The 23195-nt window shown below is 39.4% G+C and overlaps 1 protein-coding gene across 1 annotated transcript in view; it reads right to left on the bottom strand.

Annotated features, from left to right (window-relative positions):
- The window catches only part of MOCOS (molybdenum cofactor sulfurase), a 231078-nt gene that overhangs the window by 33195 nt on the left and 174688 nt on the right, over positions 1-23195 (bottom strand). Inside the window, exons 6-8 of the mRNA XM_056332017.1 lie at positions 22234-22433; positions 6443-6559; positions 3207-3653 (exon numbers count right to left, since the gene is read on the bottom strand). Coding sequence (XP_056187992.1) covers positions 3207-3653; positions 6443-6559; positions 22234-22433 — 764 coding nt within the window. The remainder of the gene's footprint in view (positions 1-3206; positions 3654-6442; positions 6560-22233; positions 22434-23195) is intronic.

Below are 23195 nucleotides of genomic sequence, written 5' to 3'. Positions count from 1 at the left end.
CTGGCCGAGTCCTGCACACACAGTTCGCTGGAATTTTCCACAGCACATATTATTTTAGGCAAACATAAGTGATCGTCTACTTAAAATAAAGCCTATTTACTACACATGCTAAAGGTCTGACCTCCCATACCAGCTGGAGGCCTGCACTTGAACTTAAAATCTATGAGATTCTGATCTCAAGTATCCAAGTTTCACAAGTGAAGTGAATTTATTGCTGTCCAGTATCTAAACCACTTTCACCTTTTCACATAAGCTAGCTTAGAGCTACCCTACAATTGACAAAAGTGGAAATCAAATTCTTAATTGGGAAAACAGTTTTCTAAATTTCCAACAACTACAAAGTATCTAAAAGTATTTTAGATTTAAAACATAAAACTGAATTTCAATTCTTGGATTCTAACTGAAGACCAAGAAAACTACAAGCTACATGATTATGACATTAGAAGTTTATGAGTTTACTGAAGTAAGGAGGTAATACAATGTTTAATGTGAAGTTGGTAGGATAAGAACCACTAACAGAATGTCAAAGGAATAATTTTCTATAGGATTCAGTCTTTTCACGATAAAAACCTAGAGATGCTGGTATAATCATTAATTTATGAGGCAAAATTATTTTCAGGATTTGATTCCACTCAATCATGGCAAAGCTCCTCTAGCCTGTCTCACTTCAAACTCCAGTGCAGGTGGGATGGGTTATTTCCCTGTTTCAAGGTGATACAGGCTGATGTTGCAGTAATGACACACATAGATCTGTGGAGGTTGGTGCACTCTGCAGTTAGCGATGGTGTGGGTTCTGGCAACGATAGCTTGCTATTCTACTCTTACCCATTGGGAAGAGACCAAGCCACTGTCTGATTCAGAATGGGATTAACTGAATTTTAAAGCTCACTACAAATGGTGGGCTGTAAGTTGCCATTTTTACCCCTTCTATAGGCAAACAGTGAGACTGACTGATCTTTCACAGGCTGGTTATAAACGTACAACAGTACATGTAGACATGCAGACATGTAAAAGTGCCTCTCAAACTTTTGGGAAGAAATATGTGAAGAATGCCTGGTGAACAGGAAGAATATCACAAAAGCAAACACATTTTCTTTGGGGATTTACTTCAATATAGAAATTAATAAAAATAAAAATACTCTTTTGACTTTGTCTCCTGGCCCACTTTCCTTATGCATTGAAAGCCCTTTGTCAGTGTATCTGTTAGGTCAGCTTCTACTGTTCTTTCACATGTACTCATGTATCTTCTATAAACCAAGTGGAAATGCACAAAAAATGCTCTTTGAGAAGAGGAGGAGAACTAAATGCCATTTATAGTGAACTTCCAGTCCCTTCCAACACCATATACTAAATACAGTATATATTTAATTGTATATTACTTGTTGGCAATACAGGCTCTGACAGTGCGTAGCATACTGGGTCCTAATGCAGCTGATGCTCTGTTATCAAAAAATATCATAACAGACTTCAGAAATTACTTTAGGCATGCAAAACTAAACCTCATAATGTAATTGCTGGTTTAGTATCTATTTTTAAACTTTTCAAATCAGCTAGTGTTAGCTGTGTAATCCAGGTTGCCTTGGAATCCTCTTGTAGTCAATGGAGACAGAAATATCCAGGAACCATTAATTTTTCCTACTGCAGATGCCTATTTTATGATAAAATGAATTAGCAGGTATCCATCTCCCACTGCTTACGGAATAGTATCTAACTTTACAGGGGCAAGTTGAGGTAAGATGAACCCTGCTTTCACATTGGGCTGATTAACACATGCCTGGCATGAGAAGCATGCATGAGGCATGGGGCTTTTCCCCCTCCATAAAAATTGCACTTCTGTTTGCCGAGGAGTACCAGGTTTGTATGAATTTATCACACGTTTCCCCTCACAGAGCTTGAAGAGAAGAAACCTGGCCCAGACTGTGGGAAAACATCAGATTTCTTTCATGCTGAGCTACGTCTTACCTGCTCCTGAGCACAATCACTTCAAAGCCTTCCTAGCGCTGAATGTTGTGGTATGTATCTCACAACACCAGCCTGCATGTTAAAAATAGAAATCAACCCCAAACGGGCTTGAATACCGCTACAGCGTACTTCAGCAGCTTCTGTCATGGGCTTCTGTAATACAGCTATAATAACTGCAACACTTAAACAAAGGTTAAAAGATTTTTACATGAAATGTGGGTTACTTTAATTTTCTAAACAGTTTGATTTAGTGGGAGGTTAATAACAGGTGGAAATCATTTCTTTAGGTCTCATTTAGTGCTCAAGATTGTGCCTCTGTATTAAAGACTTCATAATCCGAGCCAAATTTAAAAATACAAATGTTTTGTTGATCATTTAATAGTGTTTGCCTTAATTCCCCAGCCTCTTTTTGCATTAAGGAAAAAATAATAAATCATGGTCAAATCAGCTGAGAAGCCATATTTTAAATGCAGGTGATTTGCCACTGGGTTTGACCCCAATTTTCACTTAGATGTGAGACAGTGACCTACATCAGTAAGTTTTCATAGGGAAAGTTACACAGTTATTGACATTCATTAAATCACTTCCCAGTATGGTATTAAGCAGAGTCACATTCTAGGTCATGTGTGGACCATACACCTACTTCATCATGCATTATTTAAAAAAAAGTCACAGCTAAGGTGATGATATTATTAACTTGGTAAAAAAGCAATTAAAATCTTCAAAGAGTGAACTTTCAAATAGTGCTGTAACACTTAAATGTCATATTTCTGTTGCAAATGTATTTTTAATGATAACATTTCTTTGTAATGTAAATCAGCCTTCTCTCAATTATAACATGTTAATCAAGTTATTTCTCAATTGCTGCCTACCCATCAATGCCTACAAGTCCATCACATGTCATTCTGTAAAAGCATACTAATTACTTGATTATATTTTACTCAAGTTTTGCAAATCCAACTATTTTCTTACAGACTGCACATTATGTGCAGATTTGTCTGTTGGGGGGGAGGGGAGAGCAGAAGATACATTTGCATCCTGTGACTTCAGCCTAATTGAAGATCCTTCAAAGTACCTTAGCATGCAGGACTTGATCCCAGAAACTGGAGAAAAGGAAGAACGGGTACTGCTTTCTAATATCTCTAACACACGCTATTCCCGGATGACATATCCAACAGGGGTAAGGAGAAACACTATATATATATATAAAAACACTATATATAAGAATGATTCAAAGCACATACCTCAAATGCAGAGCAGGACTTGATTGGGTAGAGGTAAATCCTGGTGACACTGATGGGCTTGCCACCTCTTCTACATGTTGGTACTGCAGTCTCAGAAACAGCTGCCCTTATGCTTTCTGCCTCAGCCTCCGGTGGGTGCCCACTGACAGCCGTCTTTGTCGCAGACAAATTATTCCCAAGTTCTCTGACCAAGGTGTGTGGTACTGCCGACAATTTACCTGCATTGTTAATGGAAGGGTGCTCAGCTGGGACAGACTCTGTTTTCAGCTTTGTAACAGAGGACTGGAAAGGAATCTCAGTGTCTGATTTTGAAAGTCTGGTGGCTATGATGAATTTCAAAAAACTCTGTGCATCTTCAAAAGAAGACATGTAGCCAAAGGATATTCTCACAGAACCCGTGGGACGTCCATCAACTATGTCTATATCATCTCCACAGACATGGCCAGCCTAGTTTCAAATAGGAAGAAAACCGAAGAGCTATTATGACAGACTTCGCTTTATCTCCTTCTAATCTTACATAGTCTCTTGAGTCTTTTAATTCTAACCTGAAAAACTGTTTTCAAAAATACAAGGTTAACTCATGAATAGAAAGAGAAAATGGAGAAAAAAACCCCCAACTGTCTTATTACTTGGTCAAGTGGGGATGAAGATTGTTTGAGATGTCCTCGTCTACCCTAAGGCAAGAGACTTCTCAAAACCATATTACGAATCACAAAAAGGTTGTAGGTCCCAGGATGGTCTATTAGCTAGGGTAGCCTCCAGGTATATTCCAGTCTCATCTGCATAGTTCACCAGGATTTAAACTAGGATATTACATTCAAATAAGTGAACAAACTGTGACTTCTCTGGGGAAGTTTTCTTTATATTCTCTGTCAGAACAGTTCCATTTTATATCATTAGTGGCTTATTCATGGTGTGTGTTAAACAGGTCAATGGACAGCCACGGAGCTCAGAACTGGTCTGGGATATTACCAAAGCAGAGACTTTAATCTAGAGCTCCAGCATCCAAAGTCACTTCCCTCATCATTGGGCAATGCAGCAAATCTGTCTGGCTGAGCCAGTCAACACATTGCTTTCAGGGTGGAGGGAACGGCCTTCCCCCTAGCACTTCCTCCTTTGAAGAACAGTTTTCCACTTAGAACATTTTTGTTGAAAAATCCCTCAAATACCTTAATAGTGACTTCCATGGTGACACCCCTCTATTTGACACGTCTTTCATACAGCAGCCTCTGGAAAAATCTCCCTTAAAGAAGTTTCTCCTCCAGTAACTGGGCCAGCGAATGCTGCCACTCACCTCTGGAGAGGTAAGGTAGGGACCTCTTTTGTTCATCCATCTAACACTAGCTCACCAATGGACACAAGATTTAGTCCTAAATCAGCATCCTTATTCCTGGAAGTGCAGCAGCTATTTTATTTTCCCCTCAGAATTTCATTTATTTACACATTTCTTTTACGTAAAAATGGAAGTGTGAATAGTTTATTTACATGAGGGCTTTTTTAAGCAAGAAATGTCACAGTTCAATGAACACAGATGCCATTTATACAAGGATAAATAAAAAAACCCCAAACCTATACATCAAAGCATATTTACTACATACAGTAGTAAATATTTTAATGTAGTATGATGCAGCTTTTATCCTTGACAATAAAGCAGATGCAAAATTTGCAAAATTAGGTTGTATCTGTTAATATACTTGTAACCTTTCTGTAAAGTATTAACTGATTGACTAAGAGGTTTCTACTGTGCAAATAAGTAAGTTCCTATGTAACATCCTAGAAAAGCTAACCACATTTCTCCAGGGACCCTTGAGGACAGAAAGTCATCCCTCACAGGCATTTTATAGATGGAAATCCTCTCCAGGGAAGGAAGAACACAGTCATTGCCCTGAGAAAAGGTGAAACCGAAGTGTATGTGCAAATAATGTGGTAAAAGATGTCTTCCCTTATACACTAATGTTGTCAATGACTCATCCAGATCCTTCTCAAAGGACTGATGGGAATGAGATGTCCCAAAATAACGACTGCTTGACTGCACCACCTTACAATACAATTTTTGGCAGATTAAGTGTCTCTCTGTAAGTTTGGGTTTGACCTACTGCCATTTAAATGACACAGATATGTAAGGGGCCACCCACTCCTTAGGAAAATCCTCCTTCTTTAAGGAGATCCAAGAGCATTACAGCTGGCCATTTGGCTTTTTGCACTCCAGCAGAAGGGTAGATCTTTTTTTCCTTTCTCAGAGGACACAGCTTCCTTGGTAAATCAAAGCACCGTTTTGCCAAGGAAGGTATTAAAGATCTCTCCCCATTTAAGAACTTATGCTATCAGTCTTGCATGTAAATGTGTTTGCAAAAGTTATCTAAATGTCTCTTTGAAATTATAAGGGAGCTACAATATCATACAGACAATTTTTTATCTTTTGAAGAATACCTTTAACAAAATTTTGGATTGCTCTGTATTAATTTACTGTAGTTTCAAACTCTGACAAATATGCAGACGTGAAGCCTCCCCCTGCTTCACTGTAATACATCCTGCTATACATCTTCTAACGACAATTTATGGAAAACATTAGTCATCTAGAAAACAGTCTTTACACTCGTGTTCTAACAGTCTAACAGAGCAGTAATTTAGGCAGGTGTCACCTAAATTTACTTTACTCTCTGAGATTCACTGTGTGTTCTCATTTATTGTTTCTTGTCCAATTTGTGTATGCCTTTTAAACTGTAACATCCAACAGCAATAGGTCTATAATACTTGAACATTATTAAGCACAATTAAGGATACTTAAGGAACAACATGAGATGAATTGTCCAGGAACTTCTGTTCTGCAGGAAGCCTGGATTTCATGTAATTCCAAATCACAACAAGAAGCCACAATTTCATATTTTCCAATGAAATAAAAACAAGCAACACATTCTGCTTTGGGTCCATCAAATGATTTTGTTTCAACACCCCATTTCAATGAACTGAATTTCAGTTAATTTAGTTCTTTAACATGGCAATTGAGTTGAAAAGTCAGAAAAAACAAATCAAATTTACCTTCATTCTTAAAGTTGCAGAGCCCAAAAACTACAGGACATGATACACTTGAGCTTTTAACTACTTGGGGATTTTTTGATGCAGAGCCAGATTTTCTTCACCCCTTCAAACCTGATAGTCAGAAGATGTCTCCTGGGTCACTGAATCTAGGTATTTTCCATGGGCAGTACATCATGTAATCTCATTCGGAAACTAACCTGCAGGTTCCTTTGGATGTCTTCATCGCTTATACCCAGATGCATCTGGCAGGCTCCTGTGTTACAGAAGCAACCTGTGCGGACATGTATGTTGTAGAGACTGGCCATCTTGTCCACCTTACCAATTCAGCAGGAGAGAAGACATAGGAGAAGAACAAAACCCAAACATTTTAAAGTTGTGGTCAACAAAATACAATGTTTCAAAGTACTAATCAGTTGGAGGTAAATTACTTCTCTAAATTATTAACAACTTACTGTAGCTTCTGGCATTCCCATGCACATTTAGGATTTTTCAGCCTTGTGATTTCAGCTGAAAGAAAACCGGTAGAAGCAGAAACGGGCTTCCCTTGGTATTGAGAGACAGTGCACACAACACAAGCACAGAGTGTCAGTTCAGCTCCTGGTCCTGTTAATGCCAGTGCACATGCTTAATTTTAAACCTGTGAACAGGTTCATCCGCATCAGCAGTGCTAATCACAGGCCTGCAGCCAAGTGTCATTCAGTGTCTTGACAGAACCATCATTTACAAGAGCCTCTGCAGAGACTGAAGAGAGGCCTGGGGCACCTCTTCAGTTAGCTAAAGAAACCCTTGTCGTCCAAGGATTTGAAACTGCAAGTCCTCATTACAGAACTGACTGTATGTGGGATTTTGGCACAGAAGTGCTTGAAGAATCAGCCTCCCAGTAAGAAATAACATCTGATAGGGCAGGGATTAAGCTGGAATACTTCTTTGAGTCTTTCACGTACAACCACCCAGTCTACCAAGTCCCTGGTGTACTTTTTCCACGTGCTGTGCTGTTCTGTGTTATGCCATTTATTTACTGTCCACTAAATAATGAGTGGGCAGAAATACAACACTTGATGACAAACTGGCATGAAAAGATTATGTGAAGGAATAAAAAAGATGTGCAAAGAGAACAGAACCACATGTCTATATGTGCCCTGGAAGGAGACATATGCATACACTGGCAGGATGGCACTGCAAAGAAGAGATACGGATTGTCAAGGTTTCATAGTGCAACTAAGAAACAATGGAAGAACATCACGGAGATCCTCTTAACACAGATAAGAAACCATGGAAGCACACTGCAGGGATCTGAAAATGCTTTATGTTGATTTGAAAAAGCAACAACAACAGCCGGTAAGGTTAGCTGAGCAGGTATAGCTACTGCCGGTTATTTCTAGGACAACAAATGAACATTCTGGGTCAGGACTGAGAGAAAGGACAGTCAAATGGTCAGAAAGATAGCATGAAACCTGGCACATCTTATTTCCACCACGGTTTTCCAGAACAACCTTGCACAGGCTGCATTAATCTCTCCATGCTCTTGCTCCTTTTCTGCAAAATAACCGTGTCGGAGACTGAGAGCGCCCCACCATACATGACAGGACACTCCTCGCAGGGAGCTCAGGCTCAGCTATGCGCACAGCAACAGCTCAGCTTAAACGGGCAGGAATAGAAGTGTTGACCATCTCAAACCAAACTAATCACTTTCCTAACTGTGAGCTCATGCTTTATCTGCCTGAGGCATCAACGTAAACATTCAACCTAGCTTTTCTAGCCGGCTTAATCTCTGGTTTTACTACTTTTAACATAAATTCTCCTTGTATATGATAATAGCCCAATATATGTAGCAAATATTTTCTGGTATAGTTCAGCTTGTCTTCTGTCTCTTGTCCTCTGACATCATCAGTCTTCTGTCAGCCTGTCTACTGACACCTCTGAATTTAACTGTGTGACATACCAAGCACCTTTCATTTCACCATCTCAGCAGCTTAAAACCCCAAGCCTTCTGTTAGAACTTACTCCAGGCTGAAATAATTCAACCTAAGTAGTTTTAGCTTTGCTAAAAGCAGTTCAAACAGCATTCAGTGGTGGTGGTTTGTTGTTTGTTTTTTTTTTTTTCTCATGCGTGGGGCACAAGATACTCTGACAAAAATGTGCTGTATACGCAGAAGAAATCCTACATCATTATAGTGCACAAATTCTTAAGTTAGCAAACATATTCTGTGCCACTAGTTCAGTTCAAAATGGTTTGATTCTCAAATGGAGATACCATCAAATTAACTCCATATATCCAGACCTGGAAAGCAGAGAACAGAATCAGTCCTGCGATCTCTATTCATGATTAATGCCTTGGAGAATATCCTGTGTTCAAAGCATGTTTCTCAAATCAAAGTTATAGTAAAAGGCATCTGTTGAGAAAGACTGTTGTGGTGTCATTAGCTTTGTTTTGTCAGAAGACTTCAGCCTGGGAACAGTGACATTTTCTTGACTTATTTTTTCATTTAGATGAGAAAAGTTGTCATCCTGGCATAACATGGTTTGTCATGGTGCTAGTGACTCGTGGGTGGATCTATCGTTCTGTTAACGATGACAAGCAAGGCAAAAATCATGACAGATACTTAACTACTGAATTCATACAGTGTTTGGGCTTATTTACTCAGTATACAAAAAGCTTTAAAATATATAATCTTTTTATTATTATAACTCTTTGAAGAAACATTGCTGGGGCAGCCTTGCTTATCAAGAGGTATGTAGCGTAAGAAGTTTCCACGACACAACTTCAAGGAATTGCTAGCAAGATTTTTTTAAAATCTTTCTAATTTTGTTAAAATAAATCACTACTGTTCTTCAAGGAACAGTAATTTCATTCTAGCCATGTGACCCAATACCCTTCTTCAATAATATCTTTAATTGTGGTATCCATTAATCTTTACAGTAGACAAGGATTATTGATACATAAAAACATATGAATATGAGAGGAATATAGGCAATTGTGGTTCAAGAGAACAAAGATAAGTTATCCGTAGCTTTAGTATTAATCAAACTCCGTTACCACCAATGTGATAACACACACAGGTCTTGGGAATGTGATGCACACTTCCCATTGCAAACAATGACACCACGTAAAGAATTAGTAAGGGCAGCACTGCAAATCTACCTGTCCCTTGAACGCATAACTTGACTTCCCCTTGGAAAAATGCTTTGATTTCTTCTTGTTTACTTTCACTCTAGAAATATGCTACTTGGGAAGTTAATTAAATCTCTCTGCAGTGCTACCACATAGCAAAACAAACAGAACATAAAACATCTGTTACAGTTATTTCAATGAAGAAAAGCTTACTTAAATAAAGCATATCTTTAAAATTGCCATAAGGAGCAATAATGGATATTGAGCTCAGGGTTATGAAATACAGAACGCTGCTTGCAGTTCTGTCTGTAACAGCAGCAGCTGACTTTTGGATGCCAGGAATTTGATCATCAATGAAGGCACAGAAGCATGAATGGTACTAATGGTGTGCATGCAGCTTAATGTACTCAGATTGTCAGTTTTGGTGATTCCCTGATATTTGGAAATATTGTGCCTTGGTCTTTCAGAGCTTAAAAGACTACAATTGAACTGCAAAACACATGCAGAAATCTTGCAGCATTTTTACTGATTTCAGTCAGTGAGGACATGGCAATTAAGCCATCAAGACATCCTAGAGTCCCAGAGTCCCTTCTGTCCCTCAGAACCCCTTGGCATTCATTATTTTTTCTGAAGCTTTTTACTGTGGGCCAGGCCCTGCAGGTTGTTGCTTCACACCCCAACACTTCTGGTGTCACATTGTCTCAATTTTTGACAAGCAAAAGGTGCTTCTCCCACTTCCATGCTGTTATCTCCAAGTTTAGTAAACATACATGAATGAAGTTCATCTATATCGATTTTTAAAATAGTTCTTTTTCAGAGATCATTTTTATTTTGAGCACAGCTGCTTTTCTCAGTTCAGTGTTGCCAGATTGTCCAAATGCTTACACTTAGGGCTTTTTTTCATAGTGTTCTATCTGACAAATACTATTGAAATTTTTAATGTTTTTAAATATAAAAAAATATTGAGGTAGAGAGGACTTTTTCCCCTGGTTTTAACACATTACCATAAAATAGTCCCTTCTTGGCTATCCAGTATTTTAGTTCACACTCAGAAGCTGGACAGGTCTGTAAAGAAATGAGATTCTGCTGTGCTGATTTCCCATTCTCTGTCACACAGCTGCACTGGTGACTTCTCTGCTGTTGCTAAATGCCTGACTTCTGCCATCCAGGCACGTCAGGCCTCTGTGGCACTCAGCTGAAAGGTGTAAGCTCTTCTCTGGCTTCAGGCTCTATTGAAATAAGTCTGAGAATGATGCTTAGTGTAGGTAGATCTATACTAACTTATAGCAAAGATTTACAAATAGCACATAATTTTGCATTATTCCTCATCAACTAAATCTAAGATTTTCACTAAGAATGATGGATTCGTTAGGAACTGAAGTCATCCCCATAGGTTCCAGTTCTGTAGATCTTATTCAAGCAAGTACTTCCTATTTGTGCAAGTTATTTTACTATCACAAGAATTATTCACATGAATAAAGGAACTTTTTATAATAGATCATGAAGTGTCCCAAAACCCCCAAAATCATATAAGTCAATACTGGCAGGTACTGACCTTAGGAACTGGGACTGGGACTTATTCTACTTTCTACGATGCCCACATTTCAAAGCAGTTTGTCTGTCTGATGGATTTGCTCATTACAAGAATTTCACTGCACACTACTGATGGCTGGTTATAAAACAGGCTTCATGACACTGTTCTCCACATCCACTGGTAAATTAATTCACTGATTCATGGCATGGAATTGGAGAGAAAGTAAGCTAGATCTTTCTGTCATCCAGCATTTGACTGTGAAATGTTGTTGCTGATGCAAACGCATACTTAATCTTGTTTAATACAATTTAATAAAAAATAGGTCAGAAGAAAAAAAAAAAAAAGTATCAGCACTTGTTTCCAAATCATTTAGTAGGGGAAAAAAAACATTTTAGCTGAGTTACAGTATCATTAAACTGGTTTAACTGCATGATTTCCTGCAACAGAACTATTTTTTCCTGTACCAGAGAAAGAGTTTCTATATAGGCAGGTTTCCACAATATTGATGAATCTGATCCTCTCCTCCTTTGTTGCATCTCTAGTTGTTGACAACGGTTTAAACTAACTGAGGAGTGGATGTAAATCTCTCTTCAGTCTACACCCATTCATCACTCTCTCTGAACAAAATCCCTTTGGTAGAAGGCAGTGAAGTATTAGGCAGAGATACTGAAATTTACTGAAATTGTCAAACTCAGTGTCCTGATAGTGGAAATGCTAGCTTATCAGGAACTTTGCAGTTGATGTGATAATGTTCTCTGCTAGTTTCAAAGACAGTCAAATAGCAGGCAAGATTGCATGGGAGAGAAGCAGGCTGGAAAAATCTGCATAATTCAGAATATGCGGGTTGCCATTCTGCAGGAATTCTCACTTAGAAGATGCCATACACATAGCAAACTGCACATCCTCCACGCTTAAAGGACTAACAATAATTTTACATTTCGAAGATCCAGAACCTAGGATGTACTTTGGGGATGGGGTGACTATAAGGAAGAAATGAAACGCAGTCTTGAGGATGACCTCACATTTTTTCAACTGCTTTTTATTTCCCTGTAGCATGTGTGGTGAATTAGGGCATGGACTTACTTGGAACATACATAAATTTCATGAGTCCGGGATCCAGCTATTTGAAACTGAACAGGTTGATGAGTAGGCTGAACACCTTGGTTTTCTTTGATTTGTCATCTCAATGGCCTCAGGTCTCCCCAGTCTATGGCATTTTCCCTTAGGTTGTGGGTTTTTCTTGTGGTTTTTTGTTGTTGTTTTTTTAACTGCATCCATTGACTATGAAAATCTGGTTTGATAAAATGACATCAGAGAATGGATGGATTCCAGGAAGAAAAGCAAAGCAAAGGAACCCAAGCCCTCTGTGGCTTCCTAACTCTGACTTCAACAGAGCATTCCCCTGTGAGTTACAGGAAAAGGTCTGTATCTCTACATCCCATTGAGCATCCCTAGCTATTTTGTAGGCTAAAGGCTTTGGGTCAGACTACTACGAGTCAGAGAAATGGAAGCCAGAGGCAAAGAACACAGAAGTGTGTAACTCCTATCATGATGGGATAAAGGGGAATGTAGCAGACTAATACAAGTGGAAACAATGCCTAGATGCAGTGCATGATACTGGAAGTCTGGCAATATAGATTTAATTCATGTCCCAGCCAAAACCCTCTCCACCTTTTCCTCTTTCTCTAAAATCACTTAAATCCTCTTTTGTCTGTATTTATCCCCTGAAAATGGGGATAATAGATCACAGGGAGGTTGTGGGGTTAAAATCCCATGATGGGTTGTGTTGAAATATTACTTTAATTACAGCCATACAGGGTCCTATACAGGATTTGTGTGTGGTCAGGAAGATGCAAGTCAGGTGGTACAGAAGGTGGGGCAAGGGTGTCTGTCACTGGAGGATTCAGATGGTGGACTGAAACTGGACACTGCCTGCATTCAAAGGCAGCTGATCTGCTTTACCAAGATCAAGAAAAAAGGAATCCAGCAGAGGCTGTCAAAAGTGCAGGCCTTTTGCTGCTACCATGTGGTTTCATTCCACATTTCTCCCCTGTGTAATGAGGTCTGTAGTTTAGAGCCACAGTTTGGCCCTGTTACTAAACAGAAAATAGTTTGCCTCCCTCATTCATCTGAGAATCTTTCATGTGAATAACTATGAGCATCTTTCTTTTTTCTCCTTTCCAGTTTCCTTAGCAACATCAAAGGACACTCCAGAGAAGCAGTATCAGGAAGCACCTTCAGTCTAGGCATTCGTGAAGCTTTCTGACCTTGACCAGCTCTGATGAGCAGTTTAACAGTAGGCAATTTCAAGCATACTCTCTCACATGCGTCTTTGTCCCCCCCCATGAGATAGTACAGAAAACAACCCAGCCTGTACTCTGTCACTACCTTCTCAGCAAGAACAGACCTTCATTACCTACAAACTTGCATTTATCACACTGAGTCTCTCAAGTACAGCATCTCCTTATGCTCAGTCAGCGATACCCTACCTAGATCAATGAAATTGCCTCCTGTATTGTGAGCCCCTTGATGTAAGGGCTGTCTCTCGGTGCCCCATGCCATGTAACCAAATTTAAGTAAAGATCCAGACTGTAAGGACATTTCTTGCCAGTTTGAAGCAACAAGGTACCATTTATTGACAAGCCAGTGTGGTTTGCTGCATTGGTGCTGTCTCTCTTCTTACGAGACATCCACAGCACAATTGGAAACTAATTGGAACCAAGGAAATTAGTGGATATTCAACAGGAATCTTCACAACAATCTTTTTCTCCTTGTAATCCTGTTTGCATTGTATTGTGCTGGTCCATCTGCCATCCCTGGCTTCCTGAAATCAATGGCTAAATCCATAGCTAAAATCAATAGTAAGCAATCACGGCAGTGATTTTTAGGTAGCTATTGGGAAGACAGCCAAAAATCCCATTAGGCAAGTGAAGAACACTTTTCTTTCCCTGAGTCATCAACATTAATATAATGAGTGGTTATGCTTCCAAAAGCATTAGTGTAACTAGCTCAGAGTCGTTTGACCATCTCTGCAAAGATGTTCTTAGCTGGAATTAACAAATGCTGGATTTCCATTTTCTATGGCCCAGATGAAAAAATGCTGCACTTCTCCACCTGCAAAACCGAACAACTGTTTTACACAAAAGTAAAAATTAACAGATGGAAAAGCATAAAAGGATTACAGTTTGAAGAACAACAAGGATCTCTTGCTTAATAACTTTCTGTGAAGGTTTATTTCACATTGATTAGTAGAAAGTATCCCTCCTTGTTGCTTGCCAGCAACCTAATTTCTCCTATAGGGATTCGGTATGAATTTTGCGGCAAGTACTAGTAGCTACTACCAGGCTCCAGTCAGTGGTCTGATGAAACTGATGTGGTAACAGCTTCCTGTACATGTGAAATGCTATAGCTCCTCTTTTCCCCCCACTCCTCTAATTCACATGTTGTCATTGCTCTAATTCTGTACCTATATACCAGATGTACAGTGCACTAGAACTAATCTACCAGTGAAACTGAGGGTATCATCTAAGACACAAACAACCATTATTTCAAGGAGTCTATCCACTTCAGGTATTGCATGGTCCCTTTTATCATCTAACAATAAGTAGTGATATGGATATATATATTCAACCAGCTGTGAGCATATAAAAATGTATCCACCATTTGATATCTGAAGATCTGCCAGTATTTAAGGTATTTTCTCTCCACTCCTGTGAGGACAGAGTAAGTGGGGAAGACAGACACTGAATCCCTCAGGGTGACACTGAAAGACTACAGCAGAAAAAGGGGATTTCACCTGGCCACTGCCTGGTCCTTAGGTCCAGCTAAGAAATTCATTAAGACATCATCAAAGGAAAATGAGACTCTTAAAAGAGAACACTGTGAAACTAAAGCAAAGAAAGTGTACTTGCAGTATTAAGGTGCTTCCATAACTGGCCATCACCAATTTATTTAGAATCACAGAATCATTTAGGTTGGAAAAAAACTCTGAGATCATAAAGTCCAACCATTAACCAACGACTGCCAAGTCCATCACTAAACCATGTCCCTAAGCACCACATCTACCAATTTTTAAAATGCCTCCAGGGATGGTAATTCCACCACCTCCCCGGGCAGCCTGTTCCAATGCTGGAACACCATTTCAATGAAGAAATTTTTCCTAATATCCATTCTAAACCTCCTCTGGCACAACTTAAGCTGTTTCCTCTTGTCCTGTCACTTGTTACTTTGGAGAATAGACCTAACCCCACCAGTCTACAGTCACCTTCCAGGCAGCTGTAAAGAGCGATAAGGTCCCCCCCTGAGTCTCCAGACTAAACAACTCCAGCTCCCTCAGCGCTCCTTGTAAGACTTGTTTTCTAGACCCTTCACCAGCCTTGTTGCCCTTCTCTGGACATGCTCCAGCACCTCAACATCCCTCCTGAAGTGAGGGGCTCAAAGCTGAACACAGGATTCGAGGTGCAGTCTCACCAGTGCCAAGTGCAGGGGGACAATCACCTCCCTGGTCCTGCTGGCCACACTGTTTCTGATACAAGCCAGGGTGCTGTTGGCCTTCTTGGCCCCCTGGGCACACTGCTGGCCCATGTTCAGCTGGCTGCTGACCAACACACCCAAGTCTTTTCCCACCAGGCAGCTTTTCAGCCACTTTTCCTCAAGCTTGTAGCATTGTGTGGGGTGGTTGTGCCCCAGGTACAGGACCCAGCACTTCTCCTTGTGGAACCTCATACAATTGGCCTTGGCCCATTGATCCAGCCGGTCCAGATCCCTCTGCAGAACTTTCCTGCCCTCTTGTCACCATCATTAAGCTCTAGGTAGTCAAAACGCTCCCTAACATCCAGAGCTACCCCACTGCTTCTCCTTCCTGCTCTATCCCTTCTGAAGAGTTTGTACTCATCCTTTGCAGCACTCCAGTCACATGACTTATCCCACCATATTTCAGTGATGGTGTCTATGTTATAGTCTTCCTGCTACAAATATTCCTGCTGCTGCTATTTACCTTATCATAGATTCACAGAATGGTTTGGGTTGAAAGGAACTGTAAAGATCATCTAGTTCCACTCTCCTTGCCATGCTCAACCTTGATCAACTACTTTTATGTGCATTTCCCATCCTGCCTCACGACACTTTGTCTCGTGTTACTTATGTTTGCAGACCTGTCCAAACTCCAGCAGACAAAATATCTTCTACCTGCTTATGTTGCTCTGCCTCTACCCTGGTCACAATTCTCCCATACAACACTGTTTTAGACTGCTTGTCCAATTCTCCTCTGTCTCTGATGGCTAGAGTCTGCTTTTTTTCTGCTTTCCTGTCACAACTGGTGTCTCTTTCATTGTCCAGTCCATGTAGTAATGGACTTCATCTGCACTGTGGGAAATTTAGGTTAATCATTAGGATGTATTTTGTAGTAACGAATATAGCTCATTTCCAGAACAAACTGCCTTCAGAGTCTGTGGAAAGGTTCAGATAAAGATGATTCCATTTTGGTACACAATGATGCTGGGTAACCTCCCATAGTCCCTGCAATCTTAAGATCTATTTCCCACTCTGCCCATACCCCACCCCACCCCTTCCCCCATCTTCTCAAACCACAGGGATGAATTTGGCTTGGCTGCTAAGCTGCTTCCAGAATAATTAAGTGCTACAGGATAGTTTGGATGCAGAAGGATAAATGGGGATGTGAATACTGGCAGAAAGAGGCTACCATGGTAGAGAAGGTGCCATGGTGAGATCCTGTGTGGCTCTTCTTACATCTAAGTGATTTGGGGCCACAACCTCCAACGGAAGACCCTGGTCTTCACTTCAGAATGATAGAAAAGAAAGGCAGGAAAGGAAAAACCAGCAGTGAGTCATTGAATATGTCCTTGCATTAGCTCAAGGGAGGTTGATATAGAAGGAAGGTGAGTGAGACAGTAAGCAGATGCCATAGTAAAAGCAGTCATCAAATTGCATTATAGATTCATGCTGAAGGGACACCCACTGGAAGTTATCTGCTGAGAAGTGTTGATAGTTTTTTTATTAAGAAATGGATGAAGAAAGATAAGTCCAAAGTCTAGACCTCCCTTAACTCTATCTGGATTGATGAGAGTGAGCCAGGATGTCCTACCGTAGGCTCCTAGACAGAATTGATCACAATCTATTTCAGCAGGTTTCTCAATCTTGAAAGGCAAACCTCATCCATATGCAACACTGCAGAAGAGCCTTCCTTAGGCAAACCAAACTGTTTACATTTTCTATCTTTGGCAGCTGATTCCTGTTATAGCAGTTTGTCTATCACACAGAAGTGTGAAGTGGCAGGCAAGAAGGCTGAGACTCCCAATGGACTGATGCTCCTTCTCTTCCTGACAGGATTTTTAGGAGGCATGGCATGCATATATGGATACCAAGGGAACTTTTTCAGGTGAGACAATCACAGCAAGCTACTTCTGTTTAGCTTCAGGGTCCAGGTAAAGGAGGCAGCGTGAAAAAGCAGAGTGGGGAAGGGAGCTGGTAATCCACAACTGAAATGATGGCTATTTTTTAAAGGATAGCTATGATAGTTTGCTCACTTTAAGTCCATGACACACAGGAGGAAAAAAAGTATTTGTTTCAGAAGACCAGAGTGAAAAAAAGAAAAGCCTTGATAACGGAGGTGCTATTTTTCACTGGGGCAGAAAACACTGAACTAGAAGGTGTGACTGGGTAAGAACTCTCCAGGGCACACAATTCAATAAATGTTTCAGGTGAAATTGCATCTGCCCATCTCTGCCTCTGACCCCTTTCCACTCTTCCAGCTCCCAAACTGACTTTACAGAATGAATTGTGAAAGGATTATAAAAGTACTCTGCAATTATCTACTGAATGTACAAAAAACATTTCACAGGTCTTTTCTCCCTATCAAAACAAAGAGCAAAACTTGAAATAATATTAGCGCAAAAGGTCTTGCAAAGCAGAGATTGTGATTTTTTTCAATTCTGCAAATGAAAGAGAACATACAATTTTGCACTTTAACCTGATTTGTAAGTAATCCACTTTTTGTGTGTGCACGGTTGTAGTTTCAAATCAATGTTGCTCCCTTACAGCTGTGCCATCTCCTCTTTGGCATTCAAACCAGGCTGGACCTCATAGAGTTGTATGTAAGGTTTTGATAAAAAAAGATGGCAAGGATGCAGACTGAAGCTGAGTCATTGCTGCCAAACAGTGTTTCAGAGATTGGAAGGACTTGTGGAAGTATAAACACACAAGATTCATATATGCTGAAGACTGCAGATATTCACTGTTACTAACAAAATTAATAAATGAGCTAATGCTGATTCTCTGTGTGAAGCACCTGCAGCATGTATGTAACAACAGTTTTGTAACATCACAACCCCCTTTAATATCTAGGGCTAATTGCTTCTTTCTCTGGAGCCTCGTAAAGAAGCAGAAGATTGGCAGCTTGCTGCATTAATGTCAGCTCTGCTGCTTCCATCCTGCACCACTGACTTAGCACAGGTTCTTTGTCTCTACCCCTGCACTTTCTCACCTTTCAAAATCACCAGCTTGTCATCTCTCCACACTTCATTAATAGCAAAAACTATGATGCCAGAGAATTATCCATTCTTAACTCCACAAGTATATATGAAAAAGCTGTTTGGCATAAAGGCCATCTTTATGTCCTGGGCCTGTCAAGTACTCATCATAGTTTAACCCCTGTTCATAACGGGGGCTTTTTGGTGCTGCCATGCAAATAAACACATAACATAAAATGACAGGCGTGCTACTGCATAGGACAGGCAGCTTGTGTGGAAAGAATACAGGTATCCTCCCAAGTAATTTCAAGAACAAATCCTTATCAACAGCAGTCTAAAAGACAGCTTTACTGAAGGAAATAATTTTCATGGGAAGTATTTGATGTAGCTCAAAGAAGGAAATTTAATGTGGTTTTAGTACCCGAAGAGAAGAGGTTTATGGAGATTTCAAAACTGTAGTAGTTTTATCCCTAGATAAAGAAATGTTTCATGAAAAACCTGAAGAAAAACCAAAGCTTTTGAGTGACTGTTGGTGTCTGGAGCCTGCAAGTCCCTCTTCTTTGTTTTAATTACCATTTAGAGCAAAATAAGTAAACCAGTAACTAAACTGTCAATTAAACCAATGACACATCTAGTATACAAAGCAAGCTTATTCCAAATAGAATACTCCATAACAGTGATACCCTTCAATAATCACAAAGAAACATTTAAATGAAAAAGCCATAGCAATTCAACTTCCATAATTATTTCACTCCCACCTTATCACTTAACATCCAAGTGTTGTATATCACATATATTGGGACAGGAGGCTGTAAAAACTGCTGCCATCCTGAGAGTGCAATCCTGGTAAGGTTTCATTTGTGTGTCTTGCTTAATAAAATGCCTTCATTTGATCATGAGTGCTGCAATGAAGGTTTTACTCAAGGATGAACCTGAGACTGTGGCTATTTCCTATTGATGCAATTGACCCCAAGTATGTAATTCAAGCATGTTTGTGTTTCGTGGCACAATCTTGTTAGCTCTGGTAATTAAACTCTGATAACAGTGAGAAATGGATTTCAATAACAGAAGCAGGTAAGAAGAGCTTTCATCCCAAATGCTGCACAGATGAAAGACATTATTTTCCCTTCGTCTCCATTTTTCAGTGGCAGTGTAAAATGTCATGTATTTCACTGCATGCCTTTCACATCCTAAATATCTTGGACTTAGTTCAGACTTTTGAATATCATGTAAATTATGGAAATCTTGAGGCTTAAATGTAAGCCTGGTATCCTCTGAAGACACTGTCTACTTATGAGGTCTTTCTTGCCAATCATAAACGTTCCCAATAAACTGCTCCAAACCTCATCATAATATTTTCTCTGGAATCAGTTAGTCAGATTGTCCTTTTCAGGCTACCAAACGCTAATGTCCAGCCACACTGTCCCCCCTAATAGGCAATGGGAACATAACAATTTCCTGTCAGAAAGACAAATATAATGGGTTAGATGCCTGGTTATAAGTAACTAATTATAGATGGAATATCATCCATAAAGGAATAGGACATTCTGTCATTTCTCTTTTAATATACTAGCTGAAATGCAACCTGAGTCATTAATTGGTGTCCAGTAGTAGTAGGTATGTCAGATAAAAATGTCATCCAATTTTACCTTCACTAAAAAAATCACCAAAATGTTTTCTGGGAGCCTTCAGAAACTGTGTTCTCCTAACTCCACTAGACTGCCTTTGGAAACTGACCAGTGAGTCAACATGAATGTGCAGATCACAGATGTGACCAAAGTAGAGGATGCAATTTCATTTCTAAACCATGAACAGAGGTATTGGATTTACCTTTGATTTGAATAAATCTATCTAATTTTAGACATGCATACAGGTATGGAGATGAGATTATACTGTCAGACTGATAAACTCAGCAGAGATGAACTCTCTGCTGTACGTATTTTCTTTGTAATCATAAAGAAGCAGCAAACATTTTTCTCCCCTATAACTGCTATAACATGTCTATGAAAGAATTTTATCCCATAAAGAAGCCAATTATATATATATATATCACATATATTATAGCTTTGGAAAGAATACTGCTGTTGCTTGTTAATTTCTAAAAGTCATTAAACTACACATTATTTAAATTAAACAAAATAATCTAACAGGCACTGCAGATGTGACTGGTATGCATTTGAAAACTTTATAGTTCTTCATTCTGCATACTCACACCAGAAATGATGAGAATCTGGTGAATAGCACAATCCAGATGATACAGATCAATAAAGAAGCTTTTTATGAGCAGCCACTGCAGCAAACAGGCACAATGGAGCCATAAGACTATAAAATAATTTTTTCTTTGAGGGTACACTTGAGATTAAAAAAGTGAAACAGGAAAAAGCCATTTTTACTAAGGAATTGTGAAAATGAGAAGTGCAAAAAAAAGTTTTGGCTTTAACCAACAGACAGGATCAACAGCAGAGTGTTTGCAGAGTATTTTACCAACCCAGCTGGGTTAATATTTCCAGTCTTTTCTGAAAATTGCTGCCCATGTTCAAGACTATATAAATGGCTAATTCACTCCTAAAATGTGGAATTCTTTGACATGAAATATGGTGAATATTTGACACTATTTGGTAGCATAGTCCAAAAAAAGACATATGGGAAGAAGAGCTTCTCCAGCACTATTCATTTGCCCTTCTATGTTCATCAGCGTGGTAAGTGCCTGAAAAAAAATTTGTAAACGCCATACCAACAGGTTACAAAGTAACTGCTTCACTTCTGCTCTCCCTTGTGTATACATGGATCTCCTCTTGTATTCTTGTAGACATGTCTCTGTGTTCCCCTCGTTATCCAGTTCTTCTCCTCTCTGGCAAAGGGGTGCTGAGGAACACCTTTTGCAGCACTCCCACCCCTCTCCCTAATGGTCCACGATTACCAGTTTCCAAAAGCAATGCAGCTCTGCCACTGCTGCTGGCAGAGGGAGGTGGCTGCTGAGGCAGATGGTGCCAGTTATTGACAGCTTTTAAAAAAAATCAAGGTCATACACTTAAACTTGGCTTACAGGCTTATTCAATCATCGGCCAATGAAAAACAGAATGAACCAAAACTAGAGCACTGTGGGTTTTCTGACTTCTGTTGATGTGCAAGTGAGCTATGTTACCCTGTGTTACCCACTGCCTACACGGTGTGCAGTCACACATAATTATGGTCATACAAAAGTAGAAAAGTTTCACAAAGTTTCATTTTACAGATACTCAGTGGTGGATAAAAGCTAGAGAAAGCTGTTGAGAAAGACAGCATTTAAGAATCTTTTGACCTTGAATCTCACTCCTTACCCTGATCATTCAACTTTATTCAATGCTTTCTCAGGAATATTACAAGAATGTAATTATTAGAACTGAAGGGAAATAAGAACTCTTCTTTGATGGGTGACTGCAATATTTTGAGATCTGATTTGCACTTGCATGTCAAAGCTCCAAGCCAGCCTCTTCTGCCAGCTTTTCTAGACTTGCTCTTCAATTCCCAGTTATGAGTACTCTAGTGAAGGAAGTCAACAAGAAACCAAATTGCCTAGTCAATGTATCCTGTTAAAGAGAGACCAATTCCAAACTTCCTAAGTGCAGATTATTAAATCTGTAAGATACTGGATTGGCTATTGTGTACTTTGCCTTGTGCTAGCACTATTTATTGGGTTCTATTTCTACTACTTTAAAAACGCTGTGTATATATTGTGCAGAGATACAAAGAAACAAAACCAATAGCTAAGAAGGGAATACTATGGACAAAATATTTCCTTTAGGATAAAGAATTCATTCTGAATATGCTTAAAATAGAAACATAACACTCAGTGAAGGCAAGAGAAAAACATACCTCTGAAAATCCGATCACTTCTCCATTTTCATTGAGCAAGTTAAAATTAATGATTGGACCCTGGACATCAGGATTGCTGAAATCTGTATCACTGTAAATATGTACTACAGGAGCCCCATTGGCATATCTTAACGTAGACAGCACATTGTAGGTGTAGTGAGTTAATGCAAAGGTATGCTGTTTTATTTTCTCCATTCCACCTACAAAAGAAAAGTGCATGTATGTGTCAGATACCTTATTTTCATAGAAATGTAAAAAAAGATTATTTTTCAGAATGGTGTAGCTGCAAGGTAACTAGCACAAAATTGATACTTTTGGGATCCTTTAAATGAATATACAATATGCAGATGTTTATTTCCTCATACAAAAGCTTCAGAAATACTGTTGCACCAAGGATTTATCTACAATTAATCTATTGCAGAAATCTAAAGTTACACGGAAATGGATTCACGCACATTACAACATTGATAATTCCATTCTGTACATATCACTAAGATGTTCTGTCACAGTTAATTTGAAAAGTAAGTTTTGCTCCAGATCTGGGTCTGGATATCATGGGAATGAAGCATCAGTCCTAAGACAGCACAGGAAGCAAATTGCTGCATCTAAGATAAAATAAAAATGATAAAACTCTAAATGTAATTAAAAAATTACAAATGTCATTCTGCAAGGAAGTTACTTGAATATTGGAGAAATATTCGTTCAAGCCTGCTCTTCTTTTTGTAGAAGAAAAATAAAGAGGATGTTTGAAGGCTTTATTGACTACACCCATGCAATGCATTTGCTCCAGAGAAGCTTTGCAAAGAAGTTTTCACAGAACTTGGCCTGGAAAAAGCATAAAGAGGAAATAATGTTGTCTCTCTTTTCTGTCTTTGCTGTTTGGTCTTTTGGTCATCCCCGTCCCCCGCCCTGCACTGACGAGTTTGGAAAAGACAACTGCAGAGATTTCCTGACAGATGGAG

The sequence above is a fragment of the Falco biarmicus genome, chromosome 3 (assembly GCF_023638135.1).
Source record: "Falco biarmicus isolate bFalBia1 chromosome 3, bFalBia1.pri, whole genome shotgun sequence".
NCBI lineage: Eukaryota > Metazoa > Chordata > Aves > Falconiformes > Falconidae > Falco > Falco biarmicus.
Note: the sequence above shows the minus strand (reverse complement) of the source record. Positions and strands in the feature narration are given on the sequence as shown.